The sequence below is a fragment of the Zalophus californianus genome, chromosome 12, assembly GCF_009762305.2.
Source record: "Zalophus californianus isolate mZalCal1 chromosome 12, mZalCal1.pri.v2, whole genome shotgun sequence".
NCBI lineage: Eukaryota > Metazoa > Chordata > Mammalia > Carnivora > Otariidae > Zalophus > Zalophus californianus.
Genome location: NC_045606.1, coordinates 15,042,135 through 15,061,604, shown reverse-complemented (window position 1 = coordinate 15,061,604; position 19,470 = coordinate 15,042,135). Strand labels below are relative to the sequence as shown.

At 42.4% G+C, this 19,470-nt stretch overlaps 1 protein-coding gene across 2 annotated transcripts in view; it reads right to left on the bottom strand.

The window, feature by feature from the left end:
- Positions 1 to 2,492: 2,492 nt before the first annotated feature.
- The window catches only part of AMPH (amphiphysin), a 309,085-nt gene continuing 292,107 nt past the window's right edge, over positions 2,493 to 19,470 (bottom strand). Inside the window, exons 19-22 of one of the 2 annotated variants that reach the window (XM_035723411.1) lie at positions 15,367 to 15,576; positions 13,145 to 13,387; positions 11,085 to 11,186; positions 2,493 to 5,307 (exon numbers count right to left, since the gene is read on the bottom strand). In XM_035723411.1, the coding sequence (XP_035579304.1) occupies positions 5,200 to 5,307; positions 11,085 to 11,186; positions 13,145 to 13,387; positions 15,367 to 15,576 (663 nt within the window). In that variant the 3' untranslated portion in view covers positions 2,493 to 5,199. The remainder of the gene's footprint in view (positions 5,308 to 11,084; positions 11,187 to 13,144; positions 13,388 to 15,366; positions 15,577 to 19,470) is intronic. The other variant, XM_027574926.2, reaches the window with a different exon arrangement.

The following is a 19,470-nucleotide window of genomic DNA, read 5'->3' as shown; positions in this document are numbered from 1 at the left end:
AGAGACTTCATCAGTTAGTGGAGGGAGGGAAGGGGAACTTACATCATGTTTACACTGAATGCAGAGAACTGAATGGGTGCGGGCAGAGGAGTGAGCTGCTGGTGAAGGCTTTATTGAGGAGGTGGGACAGGAGGGCAGGGGGGCTGCCCCAGGGTGAGCAGAGTGTAGAGGTGTGGTGGGAGGGCAGCAGGGGCAGTGTGGAGACTCCTCTGAGAGAAGCAGAGGACAAGTACTGAGGAAGATGTGGAGGCCACTGAAAGCCGACCAGAGGCCTGGGGATTAGATACGAAACGCAGAAAATCATCCTTAGTGCATGTGTGTATGGGAGAGAGGAGGAGAGTGGTCCCATTTTGACACCAGAGTTTGCAAACTGGTTTGGGGACTGCAGGCAAACTGGGAAAAGGGGAAGCAGGGAGGTCGGGGGACCACAAGGACCGGGGTCTTCCTTGGCAGGGAGGAGGGCCCTCCCAGATCAGGTTGCAGGGATTACGGGACTCTGTGAGGGAAGAGACGCAGGCAGGGGTCTGTCATCTGGCAAATGAAGCACAGCAGGGGGCTCCCACGTTTGCAGGCCCAAGGCTCTGAAGAAAGGGGGACCCTCAGGGGTGCACGGCAGTGGCATTTTGAAAGAAATTCATTGATGCGATGTCTCAGGGAATGTGGTCCCCGTGCGCAGTAATGGACACTGAGCAAGAGCTTGACAAATATTTAATGAATAAATGCACATGTGGGCTTGGGAGCCCTAATCAGACACTCTGAAGGAAACATTCTCTGGATAGCTGGAACACACACCGAGGAATTGAGGATAACGGAGCCCCACCCGACACCCCCCAATCCAGCACCCACTGGAGAAGCAAGAAAAATTAGTAAAGGTGACAGAGAAGGAACAGAGCAGGAAAACAAGAAAATGCTTTCTTGGGCTTAGGGTTTGGAGAGATTTGGTGGCATCATCAAATGCCACAGAAATCACTTGGTGGTCACGGGCAGGTTTCTGCAGAGCACAGGACACAGAGTGTAACAGTATTTATCCCCAGGGCAGAGAGGACATGAGGGCATCTGCCAGGCAGCAGTGTCCTTGGACACCGCGCTCCTGCCCTGCACCTGCTTTCTGTGGCTTTCCCATGCATTAACAAGTGTTCCTACAGAACTCAGAGCAACCCCACCCTGGTGGGTGCCAGGCAAGTAAGCTCACAGCTCTGACCCAACCTATAAGAACAAGACCACCTGAGTATTGGACCTAAGTTCTCAGGGGACTGGGAATGTGCTGGATTCTAGGAAACAAGAGAAGGTTTAGATATCCTTTGAAAGAACTTCAGGGTACCTGGCCTTCCTCTTGATTTGCACTGATTTAAGGGTCATGTCTCAATCAGCATTTAAGCTGAAACAGTCACCATGTGCTGCCATTAAGCAAATTAGAAACGGTTAAACCGGGAGGCACAGACGATTTGGATGGGCTCGTAAGCTTACTCCAGCACACGCTGTGTGGCTTCTATGAACAATGTATCAGATACCTTGCTGTGTGCCTTGAGCCCCGCGGGCAGCTGCCAGGGTTCGACTCAGGGGGGCGCCACATGCAGGATAAGGAGAAAGTAGGTCCCACTCAGGCCAGGGTCAAGGATGAATAGAAGCCCATGGCTGTTGACTTCCTAGGTTTGCTGAGAGAATATCAGTCGCTGGCTTCTCCATTCAGCCAACAGATGTCCACTTCCATTTACCCGAGTCCCAGGAAGACCGTGGCTGCGCCACCTTGCAGGAGGATGCATGACACTCATCTCCAAAGTCTGGCACGTCATGTTTATAAGCTACTCAGCCGGATTCCAGGTAGACACCAGAAGGCAGCTTGGGGCTCCTCTGGAAAGATCGATGGGAGTCCCATGAAGGCACACCAGCCTGTGTGGAAGGCTTCCAGGTGTTCGGCCAAGTGACACGTGTGGCATCATCACTGAGCTGCAGGCCTCTGTACCTCACTGATCACTCACAAACTTTACAGTTTCCCCAAGGCTGTTTCTTTGCTGGGCCATCGCCATGGGCCGTGGGGTCCTGCTGGGAATTTTCCAACAGCCTGATTGCAGGCTTCTGTATGTGATACAAGAGAGCTCAGCGTTCTGGGCTGGCACCCCGTTTCCCCACAGCAAAGGCCACGGTGGAGACCGTGGCGGTGTTCTGGCTCCCTCAGAGGCTGTCCCCGTCGTGTCAGGAGGAGCAGGCCATGGTGGAAGCAGTGTGACTATATGGTGCATGGAGCTGTGCCCATCCCTGGGCTGCAGTTGTGCTGAGATACTACTGAAAATCCACACTGAGAGAGGGCTTGCTTGGCAATTATAAACATCACTCAGGTTTAAATGAGAGTCTGGGGGCACCTGGGTGGCTCAGTCATTAAGCATCTGCCTTCGGCTCAGGTCATGATCCCAGGGGTCCTGGGATCAAGCCCCGCATCAGGCTCCCTGCTCGGCGGGAAGCCTGCTTCTCCCTCTCCCACTCCCCCTGCTTGTGTTCCCTCTCTTGCTGTGTCTCTGTCAAATAAATAAATAAAATCTTTAAAAAAAAATGAGAGTCTGTTTCTGATATTGGTGGGAATGCCAGTTGGGTGGCTGTTCAATAAAAACCACAGGCTGGCTCTATGTGATTCTTTGAAGGCCCCTGGTACTATTCGAAGGTCCACATGCCCCTGGGTTTGAAAGAGAAATCAGAAAACACAAAGAGTGGGTGTGGGTAGGGCTTGCTGGGTCAAGGCCCAGCATTTGGAATAAAGCATTGCTACAGATTAGCCACCATATGACCAAGGAATGTGCCTATGATGGTTTGGTGACCTCAGAACTTGAGTCAGACTGAGAGAAGTGAAAAGAGCTTCCACACTAGTAACCCCATGCCCTAGAAAATGCATTGAGTGGAAAAGAAAATTCACACCCTATCTATCTGTAGACATTTCTGGAGAAGATCACTTTCCCATCCCCCTCCCTCTCAGCCTCTTTATTTACAGGGCTTTGGACAATCAAGGATCTTGAAAATTCCTGAAACAAATAATCTGATTATTTGATGTTGAAAGTTTTTTCAAGGGCTCTACACCAGGACAAAATGACTAAGTAAACACCTGCCATTTTGGAAGGACTTGTTAAATTCATCTAGGAATGTTACAGGTGTCGGCAGAACCTACCTAAGGAACCGTGTCCTGCCAAGCTGTGCACCAGGAGAGCCACTGTGGACTTGCGGGGAGTGTGAGAGGGATTTCAGAGTAACTGCTCCAGGAGAGGCAGCTATTATCTTTCAAGAACATTAGGTGCATTTTATCACAAGAACTGAAATTTCAGTCTCATCTTTAACTCTCCCATGCCCTCCAATGTCAGGAGCGGCTTCCTATTATCAGTCTTACGTTGCTGCAATTTATTTGTTGAACTATTAGCTATGCCACTGGGCAGCATTTGTTATTTTCTTGCACTAAAGGAACATTTGTGATGATCCATCTTCCCTGTCAATTAGCCCCTGGAAAAATCCTGGGTCAATAACAGCTAATTCCCTGTTAGGAAACCTGAAAGTCGGTAACCCGCCAAGAGAACTGGCACCACGAATCAGAAACACGTATCAAATTCAGAAGACTAATAATGCCCATTGTTGACCAGCTTACATTGTGTACGGGATTATACCGGCAGAAAAGAGAAAAGAGTAAATCGAATGAAAGATGTTTAAGAATTCTCTTCTCTGAAGAGTGGCCCAGCGAACTGACTTTTCTCTTCCAGGTGATCTATTTGATATACCTACGCATCAACATGTCAGCAAGAAAAGTGACCCAAAAAATGAGCTGGTGGGAGAGCAAAGTGCTGATTATGAGGTCGTCAAATTTTCAGTGATACACAGTTGGTCAACAGCCAGCACCTGCCAGGGGCCTCAGTCCACAGCTGTTATTTGTGCTGCAGTCATTGCTGGGTGAGCAGCAATGACTGGGAGGAAGGGCTTTGGGGAAGGGAGGCGGGGTCTGGAGCACAACCCGGAGGAACAAGCATATTTCCGCACAAATAACAACTCCAACGTACACTGTTCCAAGGAGTGCCTCTGACTGAACCGAGGTTTCTGAAACAAATGACTCCACAGAAGGAATTAGGTCATTGCTGGAGGTTTCCAGAGGTTTATTTGTAATGACACAGCACTGAAAACATAACTCTTACAGATGATTTGTGCATACAGCATACATCGCCTATCTTATTTTAGGACAATCTGGGAAGATGAGTTGCATAAAGAGTTGGAAATTTATAGGAGCTTTTTTTTTATAGTGTTCTTTGAGGGTGGACTTTGATGCCCCATCAACCAGCCAATCTTTGAAAGGCATAAGGTAACACCATAGAGCTGCTCATCCCGACTAGCTTACCTCCAGCTTCAGCAGCTGGACCCTAGATAACGAGGCTCTGCTTTTCCAAAGGGACAAGGAGCCTTGACATGCTATCTGTCATCACATCCTGACAAATGCACAGTACCCAACGCAGATACTGTCGACTGTTTTGGCAATGGATGGTTGGTTTTGCCCCGAGGCAAAACCGCCACTGTAATGCCAGACAGAGCAAGAGCAATGCATGTATCAATGACACTCGAGAGGCAAAGAATACAATGGAACGAAAGGAAGCAACTATGTATATGTAGCTTTGTGCATACACATAGATCTTGGAGTGATGGGAACTAGCATGTGGAACCGCGTGGCCATATACACAGAGAGAGAGGTGTTGGAAAAGAACCTTTTGTGTAGCAGTTGAGTTTGAAACACAGCTTGAAAGGGAGAGAGATCACGTGCTCACACCTGTGCAGGGGAAGGAGATAATCTCGTACTACAGGATAATTCGAGTCTTCCGCAGGGCAGGCACTCAGGAACCATACACTTGGTGTTCAGAAATGAAGGTTCTGGTCTGGAGAAAGCTACTTTGGAAACGGTGGGAGGGGATCAAGTACAAGAGTCTCCACAGCTTGGACAAAGCACAAAGAAACCTGTTATGGATAACGTGGGAACCAGTGAGGACTTTATCTGTAATTTACTTGTTTTTCTTTCTTTCTTTTTTTTTTTTTTTTGCACACATGCTCCATTGATATATCTTTCCAAGCTTTGCCTGGCACCAGCCTGTAAATCATTAAGAGTGTAATAGCAAAAGTGAACTCTTCGGGTTTTCACGGAGGTTTAAAAACCCAATTAACGAGGCTCTTTCTACAATACTCTTGGCCCTAATCCAGGCGCCGGGTGAAGTTCTCTGGAAAGAGGCCTTTGTAGGTGGCAAGGTCTCTGTACTGAAGCCAGTCTGATTCCTTCACTCCTACCAGCCAACCTGCATCCTGCAAGACAAAGACAGGGCATTCAAGGTCCAAGGGTCTACTGGAAAAATCTGCAAATAAGTTGTTAGGTAAAACAAAAAATAACAGTAAACATTTGAAATGATTTATTTTCTGGATCTGGGAAAGCTAACTGAACATTAAAACAAATAGTATAATTTTGTCTAAAGTACAGCTCGTAGAGGTTAACTGGATTACGACATGAGTTCTTAAGGAAGAGAAAAGGACTAGAATGCTAGCCAGGGCAAAGACAGGACACCACGTGAAAACATGTCATGCACAGGAACGCTCCCTATTCTGTGCGTCACAGTGCAAAAGTGACATGAGGACCCAGGTCAGACCCTGGTCCATAGTGTGGACCAGGCCATGGGAGTCTCGTATTCCATCCTGAACCACTCTCTTATAGGAAAGAACTCTGTGCCCCCAGCTCAAATCATGTGACCCAAATAAACCAGCATACACAAGGCTTATCATGTAATAGCTGCTACATCTGGATACCTGCTCTCGCCATTCTGTCTGTTGTTGCTGTTATAATATTTCATTTTTCAAGTTTATATGAACTATGAAGCAGTTTGTTGTCATGGCATTCTTGCTGGAAACATTCATATATTCTTTATGTATTTTTTTATCAACTATTCCTCCTAAACATCAGTCTGTCTTACAGGAGTACCATCATAAAAATGAGACATTTAGCCACAGAAAGGAAACAGAAGCCACCATGTATGGCCATTCAGCTCAAGAGACAATACGTAAAACGGAGAATGGAGGCTGCAATTTGCCCTTGGCCTCTTGCAGATAAGCAAAGCCTGGTTGGAAAAGGCTGAGTGGAAGTAACAGCATGAAACATAGACTGTATGATGCAAAAAATAGTGGGAAATGACTTGTCTTGATTATGTTAACCAGTCCACGAAAGAGATCCCACTTAGGATGAGGAATGGCCAGATTTAATCTGAAGCAATTCCCAACAGAGTTCAAGTGCATCAGATAAAATGAGGTCTCCAAAATTAAATAAAGAAGTTGAATACATTCCCGTTTGATGTAATCTGAGACTATAAACTGATGCTGCTATATAGACGAACAATATAAGCATTCAGACAGGCTAATTTTTGAAGGTGGAAAAAAAAACTGGGGAAAAAGATAACTCAATAAAATGACTGATAATATCCTGGCTAGGAGGAAGAGTGTCCTCTTTAAAATTATGATGTTATATATGTGAAGGGCGAAGTTATACTTAAAGTAAGAGATGATAACTCAATTTTTTCTGAACCTCCGGCAGCATCTAAAAGGCCGTATTTTCCCCCACAAATGTCTATATTTGACTTTATTTACAATGAGGGAAAAATCTAATGGAGCCAAGCAGAGTCATGCATTTTAAAATTGTTTCAATAAAGAAAAAAAGTTAAGAACTGGCACAAACTCAGGATCAAGATATATTCTAACATGTATGTTCTGAAATACAATTTATATAGTAAAGTGAAAAATATTAGCCAATATCAATCTCTCGCTGAGGCAAATAGGGAAAATTAAATGTTAACTGTTTAAAATATGTGGTAGATGAAAGACTTACAGTTTTGGCAATGGCAAAATCGCTTGTATGAGATAAGTGCTTCTGTGCAGAACCCTTATAAACACTAGAATAACTATATATCTACATATACATAACTACACATCTATATATACCTATGCGTACATATATGCAACTATTTATATATAGAAATGACATAAAATATCTAACATAAAAAGTTATATAATGGGATTGTTACAAACAACAAGGTGGACATATGTAACAACTATTTGAAGGCACTGGCAGTGACCAAAAGCAGGCAAAAATTAGAGAATATTTAACCCCTAAAAGTAGGAAATTGCAGTGAATGAGATCCGTGCTAATACTAATACAGCTTTCCCTTGAGTATTATCCTCAGTCTGAGTGATGCAGGGCATTCAGAGGAAGAGTGGAGGGCATCCAGAGCAGCTGTATGTTTTTTAATTTTATTTATTTATTAGAGAGAGAGAGCACGACCAGGGGGAGGGACAGAGGGAGGAAGAGAGAGAATCTTAGCAGGCTCCACACCTAGCACAGAGCCCAACATGGGGCTCAATCTCATGACACTGAGATCATGACCTGAGCTGAAATCAAGAGTCGGATGCTTAAACCCAGGCACCCTGAGCAGCTGTATTTTTAAGGGGAATATTTTGAAAAGAAGAGATGTACAGAGGCAGTTTACCAAATATGTAGAGAAACTTCCCTAAAATCCTGAACTACCCCCACAAGCTATGAATATACAGGGGTCCCCCAAGGAGTCTGGGAGAAAGCAACAGGAGGAAGGCAGAACAGCCAAGGGGAGATTTAAGCCCTGCCAATGGAGGGGAGGCAGAGTTTAGAGCCTGACTCCCACCAAGTTAGGAGGCTTGGTCAACCCTTCAGGATTTCTACTAAAATCCCAGAAGGGCCATTCTTGGAAGTAAAAGATGACTCAGGACTAAGAATTCATCCTAAAAGTAAAGGCAAAATTGAAACAGAATCATCCTAACAAAGTATAAAACAAAACTTCCATGAATTCAAGCTAATTATCTAGTAACTTCCATGTCTGCTAGGGGGAAAAAGAAACAAGCTTCAGAAACAGAAGATGGAATCCAGACTCTGCAATGTGTCCAGTATCAGTAAACAATTACTAGATATGAGAAAAAAGAGGAACATATCTCCGGCAGACAAAAGGCAACTGATATAAATGTGTGCTGAGATGAACTAGTTTTTTGGAATTAGCAGTAGGAAATTAATGCAGCTATTGCAAATATGTACAAGTACCTAACACTGCAAGTGGCAATAATGAAAGAATAGATGGGAAATCTCAGGAAAGAAATGGCAAGTAAATTTAAAAAAACAAAACAAAACACATGAATATTATAGAACTGCAAATGTATAGCAACTGAAATGAAAAAGACACTGGATAAGCTTCACAACCAATTTTAAAGTAGCAGAAGAAAGCCTCACTGTACTTGAAGACAAACCAATAAAAATGATCCAACCTGAGTACCAGAAAGAAATACATAGTGCATAAAAGGAACAGTCTTAGACATCGAGAAGTCCAACAGATGTATAATTAGAGAATCATTAAAAAGAGGAAAAAGAGAATGAGGCAGCAAAGAATTTAAGAAAAATTAGCCAGAAGTCTTCCAAATGTAATGAAAAACATCAGTTTACAAATCTAAGCACCTCAGTGAACCCCAAGCATGAAAACTACAAAAAAACACAAGACCTAAGCACATTATATTGAACCTATGAAAACTAAAGATACAGAGAAATTCTTAAAAGCAGTCAGGGAAAAAGGCACATTGGATACCCAGAAACAACAGTAAACAAACGGCAGCTGATTTCTAGTCAGAAACAGCAGAAAACAGAAAACAATGGAACATCTTAAAGAGTTGAAAGAAAAAAAGTCAACTCAGAATTCTTTCTCTTGGGAAAAGATCTTTAAAAAATGAAGATGAATAAAGAGATTTTCAGATAAACAGAAGCTGAGAGTATTTATTGCCAGCAGATTAGCACTATAGAAATTAGTAAAGAAAATTTTTTGGGTGCCTGGGTGGCTCAGTTGGTTAAGCATCTGCCTTAGGCTCAGGTCATGATCTGAGGGTCCTTGGATCGAGCCCCGCATCGGGTTCCCTGCTCGGTGGGGAGCCTGCTTCTCCCTCTCCTTCTGCCCCTCCTGATGCTCATGCTCTCTCTCTCTCTCTCTAATAAATAAATAAAATCTTAAAAAAAAAAAAAAAGAAAGGAAAAAATTGTTTTCAGGCAGGGGCACCTGGCCGGCTCAGAGCATGGGACTCTTGATCTCAGGGTTGTGAGTTTGAGCCCCACACTGGGTGTAGAGATTACTTAAAAATAAAATCTTAAAAAAAAAAGCAAGAAGGAAAAAGAAAAGGCACTCTGAAAAACAGTATTTAAAATAAGAAAAAGAAAGAAGGAAAATTTTTCAGGTGGAAAGACATGAGACCAGATGGAAATTCAGATCTGTAGGAAGAACCAGGAAGAGCACAGGAAATGGTAAAGATGTTGGTAGACATAAAGACTAGTTTTTTCCTCTTAATTTCTTTAAAAGATAACTTTTGGTTAATGCAAAAAATATTAGTTTATATAATGGAGTTTGGGTTTTTTTTTTAAGATTTTATTTATTTATTTGACAGAGAGAGACGCAGTGAGAGAGGGAACACAAGCAGGGGGCAGTGGGAGAGGGAGAAGCAAGCTTCTCACAGAGCCGGGAGTCCGATGCGGGGCTCAATCCCAGGACCCTGGGATCATGACCTGAGCCAAAGGCAGATATTTAATGACTGAGCCACCCAGGCACCCCTATAATGGAGTTTTTAATGATTTTTAGATATGTAACCACTTTTGCCTGATACTAGTAATTAATGCTTTGTCACTTTTTGTGTGTGTACTTGAAGAGTACATCTGAGGTTTTAACAATTTCATTAATTCTTTCAAAGAACTAACTTTTGGATTTATTAGCTTTCTCCATTGTGCATCTTTTAGTGCAATCTTTTGTGCATTTATTTTTATTATTTCTTCCTTCCATGTGCTTTGTACTTAATTGGATCTATTTTTTTATCTTCTTGGACTAAAAACTTAGAAATTGATGATCACCAGGAAATATTTTTTTTTAATTTACACTATGATTTCTTTGGTCTAGATTATTCAGAAGTATATTTTTAAATTTTTTAAATACTTAGAGCTTTTAAAGCTATATTGTTGTTATTGATCTCTAATTGAATTTTATTGTGGTAGAGACTTTGTTTGTTTGACCCAGCACCTGCTCTATCTTTTAAATGTACTATCAAGAGAAAGAACAAAATGTGCGGCCATGGGAAACCTTAACCTCTAAGGTAGTGACCTTATTTTGGGGGAAGATTTCTTAAAGAAATCTCCTTAAGAATATTATAGAGATTAGAGCTCTTCTCTCCAGAAAAACATGTTAATAGGCACATTTACATATTTTGCATATGATTTAGGGACTCACAAATCCTACGAATAAGAACAAAGAACAAAATGGAATTCTCAGCATCTTCACAACAGGACACTATGCTCAAAGGTGATTTATTTTAAGAGTCTTTCAAAATTGAGGTATAATTTCAATCCTGGGTAATGCAAACATCATTTAGGTATACACTTTAGTCAGTTTTGACAAATGCATACACACATGTAATCCACATCACTATTCAGATAGAAAACATTTCCATCCCCAGAAAGTTCCCTCATGTTCCTTCCTGGTCAGTCTCTATACCCCTAGAGGCAACTACTTTTAAAAGGGATTTTGACCATACAATACATCATTAGTTTTTGATGTAGTGATCCATGATTCATTGTTTTCAGATTAACACCCAGTGCTCCATGCAGTACGTGCCCTCCTTAATACCCATCACTGGTGACTAACATAACGTAACAAGATAAAATTAAAAAAAAAGGGGGGGGGTGATTTTGAGTGCACATGGATAGTCGCTATATTTCCTAAAAACTGATGTATCAGAGACAATAACCCTAGAAAGTGGATGCAAAGTAAGAAATGGTCATCTATTAAGAAACAATATAACAGTATCCCAAAAGAGGTGTCCTAAAAAGCTACAGTTAGCCATGTCCTGTGCTCATAAGCCCTAAATCCTTTTCAGAGGTGCCTTGCAGCATTTCAGAAAATAGAAATGTCTTCAGTTACCACTGTGTCCCAGTGACCCTCAGAAAAAAAAAAAAAAAAACATAGTCCATAGAACCTTTCAATCTCACTCTTTACCTGGTCAGCTTCTGAATCTGAGGGGACCACCAACACCACGTCACCCCTTTGTAAGGTAAGTTCATCAGAATTTGCTGCTTCAAAATCATGCAGTGTTTCCACCTGCAAAAGATTTTTAAAGAATTTACTAATTTTTAAAAAGAAAAGGAAATGTAACATTGAAGTCTTCCAGCCAGATTATCAGCAAGTACTTGTAGGCTTTCCAAGCTAGGTAAAGACAATGATCCCAGCATACCCCAAGGAAGAAGACCTTTAATCATAGAAAGGAAGTCCTGTTTACTTAAAACATCCAATTCTTGAAGACTGATATTAAGACAATTTGGATATACGTTTAGTAATGCAATGCCTCTGCAAGAGTTGACATGTAGTGCATTAATTAAATTCTAATTCGTCATATTTTTGTTAGATATTTTCATTTTATTATCACTCATGTTTTATTGTTCTTAAACTTGAACTAATAATGCCTAGTGGAAAATTCCTCTAACCTCACTTCTGTTGAATAATTAATAATTCGAAAAATCAGGGGCACCTGGGTGGCACAGTCGGTTAAGCATCAGACTCTTGATTTTGGCTCTCAGATCATGATCTCAGGGTAGTGAGATCGAGCACCAGGCTGGGTTTCACACTGAGCGTGAAGCCTGCTTAAGATTCTCTCTCCCTCTCTCTCTGCTGCTCCCCTGACTCCTCCCACCAATAAAATTACAATTAAATAAAATAGTACATATAACATTTTAAAAAATAATGGGAAAAATCATCACTTCCCATATTTTATGGGAATTACTACTTATTTAAACCCTGTGATCAATTTCTTTAAAAACTTCCTATCTTAACCTTTAAACCATGCCAATCTGTTTCTTTTCTTTCTCTTTTCTTTCTTTCTTTTTTTTTTAAATTGAAATATATTTGGAGTGCCTGGCTGGCTTAGTTGGAAGAGCATGCGACTCTTGATCTTGGGGTTGTGAGTCTGAGCCCCAAGTTGGGTGTAGAGATTACTTAAATAAATAAATAAAATTTAAAAACCAAAATAAATTTGACATATATTGTGCAAATTTCAAGTGTACAGCATGCTAATTTGATACATTTGTATACTGTAGTATGATGCCATTATAGCAATACTGAGCACCTCTATCACGTTATGTAATTATCATTTGTTTCTAGTGGCTAGAATAATTAAGATCTAGTCTCTGAGCAAATTTGATGATTATGATACAGTATTGTCTATATTCACCATGCTGTGCATTAGATCTCTAGGGCTTATCTACTACTCACTGTGAGTTTATACCCTGAAACAATACTGTCCTCTCCCCCTACCCTTTTTCTCCTTTTTTTGAAAGATTTCTTTAAAATTTAATCATAAAAATTTTTGAGAAACAAAAGCAGAAAGAGTAATATAATGACCCAGGTACTCACCCAACTTGAGCAACTACTCAGTCATGGAGGGTTTATTTCTCCATGTCCCTCTCCTCAGCCCTACCCCCTGAGATTAAGTGATTGGCTATTAAAATGTATATTTTTTTATATAGAATCATAAAATGTCAGAGCTGGAAATGACAATCTTATTCCCCAATTCACAGAGTGAGGAGTGATGTTCCTCAGGCCACACTGCAGTTAGGGAGGGAAGCCGGGGTGCGTCCAGGCAGGCTGGTGTATAATCCAGCCCCAAGCAGATGCATACACGGAGGATTTCAAAGGCCTGGTCTGAGCCCAGGGCTGGAGGGACTCACAGGGCTGGGAGAGAAGCACGGGAGGGCACATAGGGGGTGGGTTGGGGGGGGGGTTCACCCATTCACTACCAAGGGGCATATCATTTGTCCTGTGGCAAACAATCTTTAACTATGGATTGCAGAAAAATGGAAAGTAATTACTGTCGTTTCTGCTTGCCCAACAGCCCGGAAATCCTATCATTTTACCCTGTGACGTGGGGAAAGCAGTACTGAGAAAGAATACGTATCGCAAAATGCAAACGGAAACATCCGAAAACCAAAGGTTCCAGCAAAAGGGTCTCAAAGCCAAGGAAGGACGAATGGCCCCCAGATTAAAACAAGACAAAATGACAAGACCTTGTAGAGGAAGCCAGGAGGCACTTCCTGAGCCACCTCGCTTGCAGATGGAGTGGAGGGCAGTGGCTGGGAGTCCTGGCCCGCCTCGGGCTCTGCGGCCAGTTCTGGCAGCTCACCGGCGGGGCCCGGAAGAGCCGCGGCATTGGGGGTCTCCACCGACTCTGCACCTGCCGGCTCTTCGTGATCTCCCTCCCCTTCATTGTTGGAGGCGGGCTCTATGACGACTGAAGGGATCACTTTCTCCTGGAGGGAGAAAAATGTGGCGGTGCTGAGCAGGTGCTGGGAAGACAGACTTCTACGTCCTCCCGTGCGCTGTGCACTGCTTCCGTCCCTGACACACCCTCCTTGGCTCCCACGTTCCCCACCTCCCCCATTCCACAAAATGCCCGCCGTTCCCCAAACCTGGCCCAAACCTTTGGGCCTCAAGCCTTGCAAGACCTTCCTCCTGGCATGGTCGCCTTCCTCACTCTCCTGAGACAGAAACCCTTAGTGGGATTAATTTCTGGATCCTTGAGCAGTCAGGCCGTTTGCAAAGAGTGGGTTTCTGTGGAAATTGGGAAAAGGCATAGGAGACTGCGGCGGGGGTGGGGGAGTACTGTGGGGGTGGGGAGACCATCCTGAAGGGGAACGTCATAGGGTCCCAAGAATGGCCTCATTTTTGCCGTGGTCCACTCTTGTCCCACTGAATACTAACACTCTTTGAAGCTGACATTTAACCTCCTGTGACTGCTTTTCTCCCAGAGACCCACGGGACTCCTGACTAGCCTGTAACCGTATTGTTTGTACAGATCTGGCTGGTGTTTGGAGAAAATCCAGGTCTGTTTTGTTTGCTGATTATCACAGAGCCCACACTGCAGTTAGAGCTGGAGGGATGACAGTTCCCACCAACCACTCCTCCGAGGACTCTACACTGGGGGGCGGGGAGGGGAGCAGAACCAAAGGATCAAGATCTCCTTTTTATTTTGTAACAAAGATGCGAGAGGAGACGAATTTCACTAGCATAATGGAAGCCTGGAGATGTTTATTGCCTTTCAGATCAAGTTCTCTATTCCCTCAGATATCAGTGGCCTTAAGCACTTCCATTCTTCAATTTGGAGAAAATAATACACTTTTTCAAGTCTAACAATATAATACAAAAACACTTCTGGCGTTGTGACAAGAAAAATCTCATGAACAAATGGCACATATTTTTGCGTTATTTCTCCAAATACCAATACTACCTGATGTTTTTCTAGTGGGATGAAAGGGAGCATTTATTTTCAAGCTTTGAGTAACCCTGAAGAGATCTGGGGGAAATTTCTTATGAGTAAACTAATCAGGACAAAGGAGAGCATCACATCGAGAGCCCACTTTTGTTACCCTTCTGGAATCCAGACCAAGTGTGAGGTTTAGAAGACCTGCCCTTGCTGTGTGTGCCCCCCACATCATGGAATATATGGATTTGTGGACTTTGAACAAACACTTCTCTGAAGAAGTGAGGACCTGGGGCTAGTCCAATGACTTCATGTATGTATTTAATGACCTGTTGGCCTCCTGAACGTGCCAACAGGAATGGACTTTTGCTGAAAGGAGCTCCCCAATGGTGAATTTGGGGCGCTTTGGTGATAATAACAATCCCCAAATACTACTAATAATGATAGGACATAACTATTAATATTGGGTTCTCCCTGCGTGCCTGCCACTGGGCAAAGCACTGGATGGCTATTTCCTCACGTAATCGGCACAATCCGCCATCCGGTCACATTCTCTTCCTCACGCTTACATCATCTGTGCTTTTTTCTTTTTCTCCATCACTGGGGGCCTGTGTGAACCTCGCAATGCTGACGCTGGGAGAAAGCCCGGCTCAGACTCTTGCTGACAATCTTATATGCAAATACATAAATAATAAATAAAAATATAAAGAACACATATATAATAAATTTAAAATATAAAAAATTCTACAAATGTATGTAATTATATTATCTATGTAGAATTTTATTTTAAATTTATTTTATGTCTATATAATTGTATATTGTTTAATAGTATATATGTAATTGTATACTGTATATTGTGTATGTGTATGTATGTATGTGTATATATAAAATTGTATTTGGTGAAGCAGGGTACCATGTAATGGCCACAAACCTGTTCTGCACCCAGAGTTGTTACCAGCACTCACAAATAAACCACATTCCACCCTGGGCACCGCCTCCCTAGAACTTCCATTTCCCTGGGATACTCACTTGAGGGGCAGCTGCTTCTGGTTCTTCCGGTTGAGATCGGTCACTATCTACAGGCTGTGTGGTATCAGCGTCAGTCCTGGCCTCCTCCACACCTGCTCCTTCCCCAGCAGGAAGAGCTGCCTTCTCTGTCTCTGCTTCCTCCACTGGGGCCTCCTCAGCGGCTGACACCACGGTTCCAACAGCCACATCGGCGTCCGTTCCAGGTATGACCTGCAGCCCGGACACCAGACAGGCCATGTCTGTATCTGCACAGGGCCTCAAGAAGAGCCAGCCCCAGCCCTTTCACCTCCGGCCCCTCTGTGGAAGCTCATCAGGTGTGGAAAGCTCTGTGGAAGGTACCGAAGCTCAGGATTCCGGCAAGGCAGAGTCTGCCCTCCGTCCATCAGAACTGACTGCTCTTCCCCCGGAATGCAGGGCACAGCACAGGGAACCTAGCCAATGGTACTGTAAGAGCACTGTAGGGTGCCAGATGGTGGCTCCACTTGAGGTGAGCGGAGCATAACATACAGACCTGTGCAATCACTATGCTGTACACAAGAAACTAAGAGAACATTACGTGTCAACTCTACTTCAGTTAAAAAAAAAAAAAGAAACAAACAAACAAACAAAAACACCCATCCTTTCTGGGCCCCCAACGAGGCTACATTCCTCTGCTTTCCTTGCAGTCAGGTTCAGCAAATGGAATTTGAGTGGAAGTGACCTAAGTCATTCAAGAGACATGGCTTTTAAGGGTTGGGTGGTCCCCTTCACAAGCTGTTTCTACTTTGGTTGCCTGAAAGCTGATGGTCACAAAACTCTTGAAGACATCAGAGTCACAAAATGGAAGGGGCCTTGCCCCAAAACCTGCGTCATGGAAGAAAGCTCCGTAAGAAAGGCATCCTCATCATGCACAGTCAGAATTTAGAAAAACCACATTTCAGTATAAACTCTAAAATCTTCATGGGGAAGGTCCCAGAAGCTAAATCACATTCATGAAAAAAAAATACACTGGGGAGTTTTCTCAATGAGACTTCTTGAGAATGAAGGGCAAATAATTTTTGTCATGAAATATGCATTATAATAAAAACTCAAATCAGATTTTGAGTTAATAGGAGAAGTGAAAAAGAAAAAAATGAGTATTTTCTAAAGTTGCAGGCAGTCCAAAGAAGAGCCTGTAAGTAGTGTTTAAAACTTGCACTACTTAAATAAAGAAAGTGCAGTCAGAAGTTTTAACTTTAGGCAGATTGGTTGCAGAGCACACATCTAAGACTCTAACATCAGTGTGGCAGGCCTGATTTGAGAAGCTCAAATCAGAAAAGACTGAGGAAGAAGAATATTCGATTGAGCTTATATAATATACCCAGGACACGTATTCCAAAAATTGATCTTGCTATCTTGGTGTGATTAGCATTAGCCATTCCTCTTCTCTATTGAATAAATTCTACCCAGTTTGTCCTGTTGGGTTAGGAAAGCTCCAGTGTTGTTGATACTGACTCTCGGACAGAGAGCAGGGGATGGACAATGCCTGCCGAGTGGGCATCAGAAGTGGGAGATAGAGAACGTGAGCCGCATACCTACTCTCAAAGCAGCACATTTTTAAAAAAAACCTTCCTTCTGACTCAAATTTATAGGTAATAAATTAAAGAGAAATGACCTGCCACCGAATACATTTTTCTACAACATAATATTTTACTTTAGGGATGAAAAATAGTGCTAACAGCAATACTATTTGTTATATGGCCAAAGATTATTCATATTCTTAGACCTTTACTTGTCTCTCATAGAAATTTGGCTCATGCAGAATGTGCAATGATCCAAAATGTCGTCACACCCATGACGTACCGTTTCTTTTTCTTTTCTTTCCACCCTGTCTTTAAGTTACTGGGTTCAGAAAAGTAATTCTTTATGTGAATTGTAATATATTCATTTAAAGCAAATTTAAATGCTAACAGTTATTGAAGTGGGGATTCATATTTTGGTGAATGACTGACAATCCCCCTAATAGAAAGTTTAAAAATTTAAGAGAATTACATCTCTTGTTTTAAATAAACATGGTCTTTGTATGGATGTACCGTTGATATTGTCAAGAGAGTAATGTGAAAACATAAATTAGCAGGGCATCTTCATTCCAAGAAGAGCAGTGAACAATTGCTCATAGCTTTATTGTTGAAGAAATCAACAGGCTTTCTCCAGGACCCTAAGGATTACCTAGCAAAGTTCTTCCACATCAGAACTATACATAAAGACAACATGCATACAATGGACTTTCAGGCTCAAATGTAGAAAGCAAGTTGTGTTATCGGAATTCCAAGTTATTTATGCTTTCCATCTGCTTGGAAAATCACACCATGGAGTGAATATCCCCCTGGTTTCAAGAGCATCAAACCAGATGGACTATATATCATGCAGATGGTACGGGCAAACAGAACAGTACACACCACCACACACACATAACACACATACACATAGTTACAGGAAAGCAACCACTCTGTGGTTTAATAGGCTACTCCTCCAATTGATTATGCATAAATCCTTCCATACATATATGTGCCAAGCACATACTATTAGTGATTGGATTTTACTCTCAACTGAATTGATATATGTCCAGAAGAGAATATATTTCTGTGAAGTATTAATGGTGTTGCCAAAAATAATTTAACTCTCTCCATACAAATAGAATGTTAATGATGAGTCCCTGATTTACCTCTAGCACTCTAAGTAGCTATGAATTTGATTGCATCTGATTTTACTACTGCAAGATGTACCTTGCAATATGTCATCATCTTGCCTTTGCTAAGTAAGTTAAACAGGCGTCTTTGGCTGGATGTGATTTAGACCAGACAGTGTGGCTGCTGTGATGCTGGCCACCAGCAGGGGGAGGCCAAAGGCTCTGTCTGTCCACACCCTGATGTTTGCTGAACTCAAAAAGCACAAATAGCCCAGCTTCTACCTGTCAGCAATCTACCTGACCTCTGTAGCATACACAAAAAGGGATGAAAGGATGATGGCCAATAAATATCACCAAAAGATTGAAATTAACAATGCTAGTAAAGGCGGGGCACCAAGGAAACTGGCACTTTGACTACAGAGCAGAATAAACCAAACATTTTGAATGACCTACTTGGAGAAGGGAAGAAATTAACATCCCTCCCTTCTCTGAGTCCATTAGCAATGAATTCCTATTTCTCTAGCCAAATACAACACTTTGATTTTACAGACCTTAAGAAGGTTACAGAAACAGAAGGACTGTCTGCTACCTATATTCCCTCCTATCTTTTTGCCTCCAGAATTGCTCTGAAAATCAGGGGTCCCCAATCTTGCTCCCTTTATGCCTGGAATCTGTTGCACATTTTCTGCTTTTTACCAAAATATTTCCAATGCATATTTACCGACTGCAATAACAGAACCACATAAAAATACAACAGAAAACAGGACTCCCATTTGCTCGGATTAAGTGTTAGCTCCAGATCGAAAAGAGTTTCAGCGACAGAGTTATCCCTCTTTTTGTTATTATTTTTATGGAGTCCAATTTGTTAGCTATTCATAGATTGAGAAACGGAAAACATTTTCTGGACTCTGTTTGCTACCAGAGATGTTACACCTGCTAGGAAAAACCACAAAGATTCATGACTTCTATTTTTTTTTTAAGTGTCATCCAGGGAGACCAGACGAATGAAACCATGGAAAGTATTTCAAGCCTTTGATGTTCAATTTTTCTTGTTCCTCCAAATGTTAAAGGAAACACCATTATCTTATCCTCTGCCCAGACTGTACTGTCTGTTGGCCAAATATATTTTTGCGGGGAGGGGGGGAGACATATAATGCAGAGAGACATTAAAAAGTTCTCCCTGCCCTCAGGCACGTTTACTGTATCCACAAAGCCCATGAGGCACAGACACCCTATTGCAATTTGCACGTGCATCACACAAACCACAAGGACCAGCATGGGACGTCTTTGAGGTAAACGGCTCTCGCTTTATCACACCACACAGATCTTACTGCTTTCTTCAACTTCTGCCTCAACAAACTCCTTGATGAAAAGCGATGTGGTCATGGCATTCATGTCAGTGTCCTCCCAAACACCTCTTAGCAAAATTTCTGGAGGTGGGATAAAATGAATGCATG